This window comes from Eurypyga helias, unplaced genomic scaffold (assembly GCF_000690775.1).
Source record: "Eurypyga helias isolate BGI_N326 unplaced genomic scaffold, ASM69077v1 scaffold38247, whole genome shotgun sequence".
In the NCBI taxonomy this organism is placed as follows: domain Eukaryota; kingdom Metazoa; phylum Chordata; class Aves; order Eurypygiformes; family Eurypygidae; genus Eurypyga; species Eurypyga helias.
Window position 1 is genome coordinate 5,540 of NW_010260469.1, and position 7,563 is coordinate 13,102.

At 42.8% G+C, this 7,563-nt stretch overlaps 1 protein-coding gene across 1 annotated transcript in view; it reads right to left on the reverse strand.

Moving 5' to 3' along the window:
* The window catches only part of LOC104512169 (1-aminocyclopropane-1-carboxylate synthase-like protein 1), a gene marked incomplete at its 3' end in the record, with an annotated part of 13,024 nt that overhangs the window by 5,198 nt on the left and 263 nt on the right, over positions 1 to 7,563 (reverse strand). The window contains exons 2-6 of the mRNA XM_010155045.1: positions 7,205 to 7,556; positions 5,430 to 6,043; positions 3,834 to 3,893; positions 1,109 to 1,179; positions 522 to 591 (exon numbers count right to left, since the gene is read on the reverse strand). Coding sequence (XP_010153347.1) covers positions 522 to 591; positions 1,109 to 1,179; positions 3,834 to 3,893; positions 5,430 to 6,043; positions 7,205 to 7,556 — 1,167 coding nt within the window. The remainder of the gene's footprint in view (positions 1 to 521; positions 592 to 1,108; positions 1,180 to 3,833; positions 3,894 to 5,429; positions 6,044 to 7,204; positions 7,557 to 7,563) is intronic.

Here is a 7,563-nt window from a genome sequence, read left to right on the forward strand (position 1 = left end):
GCCTGTGATCAGCCTGCCTCTCTCCCAAGTCAGCAAGTCCTGCAGAGACTCAGGTCTTGATGCTTTCCTTACAACACTGCCTCAAAGTTTGAAAAGGTCTGTTTTTACAGGCTAAAACTACTCTTGGCTCAATTACAGATTTTTGTCCTGAGGTGTAACAGCAGAACAGGATGAAATTAAACTTGACTGAAACAATGGGCATTCTTTGTCAAGGCTGAGGGATACAGGCACAGTAGGTCCCAGAGCTGAATAAGGGGCTGAAAACATAAAGCCCCACTGAGAGAACTGGCATGAGAAGCTGGCACACAAAAGTAAAGCATGAAGCAAATATACAGTAGACCCTCAGTGTTTTGGCTGAAGTGTACATAAAAAGCTACTGGAATGGCTATGAATCAATCTCATTTAGATGATAAAAGGCTGTCATCTTACCAAATCATATGTTTAAAAAAAAGAGATGAAACTGTTTTGACAACAAATGGCAATATATTAGAATAGACACCAATGGAAAGTGGATTACCCACATTTTCTGCCTTAAGAGGTGCAGGGGCCTTGCAGTAATAGGTCAAAAACCGAGCGACTTCCTCCCGTAAACTGAGAAAGACACAAAAGCAAATATTGATTCAGCTTATTCTCCAAAACCCTGAGCTTCCCCTGGTCCACATCTCAGGAAAATAAAGCCAGGACAGAGTAAAGTTTGGTGAAAATACACAGAAAACAGGATAGCTCAGGCCCATGCCACAGACATGACTTTTACACATGGCCAAGTCTATATATATAATGTCTATAATACTGCATACATTTCTTATGAGCTTTAACTGAGGCCCAGAAGAGAAATGTTAAAGTCCTCAAGTGTTCACTGTGTTTCAAAGAACTGTTTGGAGCTATCTAATTTGTTAATGTATACAGTGCTTTTAAAACAGTTTGCTTTAGAAAAATTGCATCTTCTCTCAAGGATGAACTGGTAAGGGCAGCTAATTTACAGTTTTGCCAAGAAAAATTTTAGAAAAATTTTAACAAGTGATCATAGCAGAAGCGGTTCATACTCGTCCATTCTGCTTATGAGACAAGTAGTCAGAAAGAGAAGCGTTACAGAAAAGAGACGACTTACAACATATGTCCCTTCCAGTCAGGATACTGAAGCAGTGGAGGTTCCATCAGATTCATGTCAGTCTGTGTCAGCTGGAAGCAATGAAAAGAACCATTAAACGGACAATCACTGATATCAGAAACATGGAGATAGATGGGATCCATGTACAGGTACAAACCTGCATAGACACACACACACATGCAAATTCAACAGTTGTAGATCTGGATTGAGAAAGCCACTGACCATCAAAATTAATGCAGCTTGGAGAAGCAAGGGCCAGCAAACTGACCGGTGGGAACTTCAGGTTACGTAAAGCACAGGCTCGGTTACTGCAGTCAAAACTTGACTGCACAGAGACCTACAGAAAGGGTGCGGGGTGGACAATGCATGAAATTGCCATAACCAAGATGCCCGCAGAAGACTTTCTCAGCAAATGAAGCCACCCGAAGAGTCCCAAAGACTCTCGCCCACGCTCTGAGGACAAGAGCTTTCAGCTGTAAAGTAAGTCCCAGTTGTCAAAGCTCAGGTCTAGACTGTCAGAAAGAGCTAGAAAGGATTTTGAATCTTAGTCAGATATGTATTTTCTTTAATAAACTTTCAATATATGATTTTTTCAATGAATTCTAGATTTCATTTATGTCTCAGTTCCAAGCTACTGCAGCTCCTTCAGATCTATGATTCTGATAAGCTTTGATAAGTGTTAAAGCATAACTTCTTGATAATTATTCCCTGGGGCAGGCACTTTGTTCCTCATTTGGTGTTCACTCTGATGACAAAGACAGATTTACCTGAACTGTGGAGCCTTTTTTAATGTTTATATTTAGATAAAGTATGCACATTGCTTTTATCTAAATATTTTCAAGGTCATAAATATCATGGTTTCACATAATCCAGTTCTATTAAGTTGCAGGAGAAAGCACAGTGGTGTTACAGACAGAGAGAAGAGGTCACTTTACATAAGCAAAAAGGGAATAAAACAAATGTTATGTACAATGTACCTTCCTAAAATATTTAATGGCAACCAAACCTAGGAGTTATTATACAAGGTGAGGATGAGGGAGACCTCACTAGTAGGTGATAGTGCAAGGGAGCAGGGAAATTCAGCATGCAGTGTGAAAGTTTCTCACATAACAAACCCACAACATTTTGTATTGGTGTTTTAATAACTGGTGCCAAGCTCTGGAGTTTGAAGACACTGTCCTTATCCCATGCAGAATTACAACCTTATATTATAGCATTAAAATTCCTTTATTCAGCTGTAGAAGCTCTTGAAGCCTATGTAGCACAGAACTGTGCCTCCTTAGATCTCTCTCCTAAACTGATCTACGGAAAGCAACATAAAATGTATCAGCAGACTTGGCCAAAAATGACTGTGCAATTATAAAGAGGAGAACCCTTAAGGATAGCTCATTAAGGGCTAAGGAAACCAGAGGGGCAAACTGAAAGAAAAACCCTCCGAGACCTCACACCACAGAATATTATCTAATTTAAGGGTCCAAAGTTGAACACAGACATCCGATACATTATTTTATTCCGTGGAAACAGTATTAATTTGTCTCAAATAGCAATAAAGTATTTGCCTACAGTCCCAGCTGGTGCTGCCTTCAGCGAACCTGCCTGTTAACTCCTGGCTGCGATGACTGAGAAGCTGGCAAAGTATCTTTGCTCAGCCAGCTGCCGCAAGCGCAAGGGCACATCGCTCTACAGCCGACCAAGTCTTAACTCATTTTCATAATAGGGCTAATTAAGATGCAGCTGACTACTGTCTCCCTCTGCACTACTTACTGCAGGCTTGGTGTTAGTTCTAAGGGGAAAGGACAGGGAAGGAAGGAAGGTACCACCTAGCAGCCTACAAGGCACCTTTTTTCGTGCAGGCAGCAGGTCTGCCTTACCTGTTCTTTCAGCTGGAAGGTGGAGTGGTGGGGTAGCATCGCCCCCCGAGTCAGTGGAGTGGCAGGCAGAAATAAAACAAGGAACATTTTGAGGGTGGGAATTGGTGGAATGGGAGCAACCATGAACTTCAAACTGCAGAGGCCGACTGTCCGACCCTGAGCCACCTTCCCACCCCCCCAGACAACTTCAGGTAGGAGAAACTGCCACCTGCCCACCTCGCAGGCTGCACCTGGGAAGTGATTTTAATGGCAAGCAGGAAACGTTCCTCTACAGCATGGTTCTGTTGTTTTCTTTTGATGTTTTTTCTACTTTTTGAGCTGTGCCATGAGTTTCACGCCTCCCCCTGGTGTTACTGAACAAAGTGACCAGCTGACCCAAACCGATTTCGAGGTATTTCAAGAGCTGCCACCATTCCCTGACGCCACCCTCGCACATTTCGAGTACGTTCAGAACTGTGTGTCCAAATCATGTGACTTTATAATGGACAGATGTGAAGATCCTTGAAATTAAATAGAATCTAAAACTCATTTCAAGATCTCTGTATTAAATCAACTACCATCAGCAGGAGAAAATGAAACGCATCTTATTTTCATTTAGTGTTCTGAGCCAAGTACATTCCCGAAGGGAAACCCATCATGAAGAGGAATAGAAAAAACACCCTTGTTCCTATCCTCCTGGAAAAATAATACATAAATGTAGAAATAGCTGCATTCAGAAGTGCCTTCCAACAAATAAAAAATTCACAACAAAAAAATACCAGAGAAAACTGTGCAACAGCAGTAACTGGAGAAGTGTAAGCACTGATGAGGTGCTACACAACAAATTCAGTATTTCTTTTTGGAATAGGACTTACCCGCTTAGACATCAGGTCGAAGCAGAGTTTATTCTCACTGGTCCCAAAGTTTATTATACCCTAGGGGGAAAAAAAAAAAAAAAGAAAAATAATGTTTATAGACACAAAACCATGTGCATACATCACCTTAGCTGTCACTTCACTAAATTGCCTCCAAGAAGCTTACGAAGGAAAAGACAAGACAGCGTTCACATAAACTTCACCCCATACAACTTGAGACACATATCTATGTGTGTGTGTTTACATATATATCCCAGGCACTCAGCTTCTTAGTCAATAAACTGCCTGTAAATGAATATGTATTAACAGGTTATGCTTCTTTACAGCATATGTTTAACTTAATCTTGAATTCACTCACTGGTACATACCTGACTACAAAAGAAACCCTATAACAATAATTCCGGAAAAAACCCAAGGTTTACCCTTCTGCAGCAGTTTTAAACAAGGTTTTAGATAAGTGTTTTTATCTAAAAGCATTTGTTTATCAGTCATTACCACTCCACTCCAATTATTTGCTCAGGAACCACATAAACATGTAGCCACAAAAAGCAATTCAAACACTGTATTTTCACTTCTGGAGAGATGACCCTACAGTTCCAGGTTTAGGATTTGTCCCTGCTTATTTAGCACTACATTAAGTCTTGAAGATTTCAAACCTACTAGCACGTTTTCATTATTGGAAGAGGTTGGGTAAATAATTTTTTTAAAAATGCAAAGGGAAGCATTTTTAAATGCAAAGGGAAAATCTAAGAAACTGTACATTTATGATGTTATTGAAGTCCAATTTTACCTATTTGTTTAAAAAGCTACCTCCTACATAGACAACAGTTGGTAGAAGAGGCAGCTTGCATCCCATAATGCACCTTATATCAGAAACTTCACTGTATTTTTCTGTCTTACAAATCTAGTTTTCACCTCCCAACACAGTGTGACTAAAGTCAGGGCTAATAATAAAACATTTTTAAAGTTTCAAGTAAGACAGTATCTGAATGCAGGACCTGTTTAAAAGTAATCCACATACAAATCACTACTTATATTTACTATACATGTTATTCAGTTATAATTTGCCATGAAGTATTAACATTCAGCCTTTGTGCCACAAGGGGGGTATGATGAGCTACTTAAAACTGAGGAGCGGCGCGTAAACAGGCAGAAAAAGCGCTGAGTGTTAGTTAAAAGCAATTAAAAGAAAAAAAAACTCTACTACTTAGTTGTTTTATCTCCTGCCCCATCACCTGCAATAATCTGATAACCAGAGGTGGTCTTCAGTGGGCAACAGAGGTGATGAAGTGAACAGAGGAACAGGAGCTCTGTTTGTTCCTGCAGATTCCTTACATCTTTCGAGGCCACTGCAGCTATCATGTTCCCAACAGGGAAATCAGAGCGTACAAACCTGAGCCGAACACGGTTTTCATCTTTGATATAGAGATGATCTGCAAAGCTACTCTGTATTTCTCTTCCCCAAACAACTTGGCCCACTACGTATTTGTGAGATCAAAAAAAAAAAAACAACCCAGGCTTTTAGCATATCTGTCAGCAAACCTCTAAGAAAGTTTTTTTCCTAGCAAGAAAGCTAGGAAAACACTTCTCACTCACATTGGGGTTCTTGTCTTCATCATACTTGTCAGCATGATAAGCTTTGTACCCTTCCTCAGTGGAGCCACAAAAAATGTTGGCAATGTTGCCGCGAGCGGAGAGGTAGGGGCTTCTCTGGAAGTCACTGGGGTTACAGAAGCCGTGCATGTCAACCCTCCTCTCGGTAAGCGGCCGAGCCCTCAAATCTTGCAGGTCGCCTCCTCCTCCTCCCATTCCCGTGATTTCGGACAGTGCCTGGCTGAAGTCCAAGCCCCGAGGCACTGCAACGGACGAGGAGGAACTGCTATGGCTCTGCTTTAGGATGCTGAGCATCTGAGCAAAGACATTGAACATGCGAAACTCATGCTCCCTCTCCAGTTCAAACCGGCGCTGCTCCAGTTGCATCCGACGCTCCTCCACGTCCAAATCTCGCTGAAATCGGCGTTCTTCCATCTGCAAAAAGCGCTCTTCCATGGCCCGCTGAGATGTCAGGGTCTTTAGCAAGAGATCATCGAGTGGGTCCTTCACGCGCTGGCCTTTCCGCTTTTTCCTCAGCCGATGCAAGGCGGAGAAGCCAGGTCGGGGAACCACGTTCTGGATCCGTGACGAGTTTGCCATGTTGGGCTCACTAAAACCTGTGAATAAGTAAAAAAGCAAGGAAGAAAAATTTAACTCACAGCAAGTAAAGTGGTGTGGACATGCTTTGCTGTCTTCCCTTGCCCCACCTAGGAAATACCCTTTGATCTACTGTAGGGTTTTACAGGAAAGCCAAAGGAAAACCTGTCAGGTGCCTCTCGATGTCAGTGAGGTTTTCTGAAGTTTGTTTTTAACTTCACACACTGAGCACCCCATTGTGCCCCAGCCCTGCACTCAGCCACTGAATTAACCCGAATGATTGTCAGTTCCCTCCACTGGACTAATTATGCAAACACCATGGCAAACAGCACATAGCACTTCTTCCTCGTCTCAGACATTAACCTCACACAGGTTATTGTTTGTCTTCTTCCCCATCATGCCATGCTCTTCCATCAGCCTCTCCTAGACTGGTTTGAAATCCCAGGGATTTCCAGACTGTACCCTTCATGGCAGCCAAGCCAAGCCCAACTGTCCTTTCAGTGCAGGAGCCTCATCCTCTAAAGAGATACGCCGTTTCTACCAGTGCCTTTCAAAAACATCTTCTTTCCAAGTCCTAATGAACAAGTGTTTAGAAAGCCAGGCAATGATTATTTCCAAGTATTCTTCACTGTTGAGTGTCCCAAAAGATTAGATCTGGAAAATACTTTAAAAGAACGCAAGGAAAGTTTCACCTGCAGGTATATAACGTAGCCACGGCAGACGGGGGTCTCAAAATACAATTCAGCATGAGGACCACAGACAGCCCTGGTGATATTCAAATCATACAAAAAAGCATGCTTTTTGCCTTTTTTTTTTTTTTTTTCCAATAAGGTAAGCACTGTCAGCATTATAATCAGAAATCTAGCACAAATGCCTAGCCTGGCATCTACCCCAGCTTATGGCTGACATGCCAGCCCTTTGAATTTCATACACAATATTTAGCCCTGCGCAACAATTTTAGATTTTATTTACCTGCAGCAAGATACATTTTGGGAATGGCCAGGAAGACTATGAATGCAGATACCAGCCTTCTACTTTAAAGCTTTTTGGGACGTGGAAAAATAAATAAGAATCCAAACGTCAGTGCGCAAGACGGGTGTCTCTCTCTGCGCCAGAAAAAAAATTTCTTTCTGGGAAACCAGGCAGAAACCTTATGCTGGAATGTAAAAGGCTATCCCTACCTGAAGGTGAAACACTGGTTTCAATGGGAATCTCCACCCTGGAGATGGGAGAGTCGTTCTGGGCCCTCTCCAAGAAGGCTCTCTCCATCTCATGTTCTTCAGGGGAGCCCTGCTGGTAAGACATGGATGGTGGGGGCTCTGGGGTCAAGCAGTGCTCATCAGAGTTCACCTCCTCACATTTGATCTCCATCAGTTCAGGGTGCTGGGAGTGTCCAAAGGGCAGGGCGGAGGAGGCGAACTGGTGGTGGTAGCCCTCCACCATGCTGCCCTGCAGCACCTGCTGAGCCATCATGCTGCCGCTCAGGGAGCCGTAGGCCAGGGCGGGCCGGCTGGTCAGCACCCGGTCCATCACCTCGTAA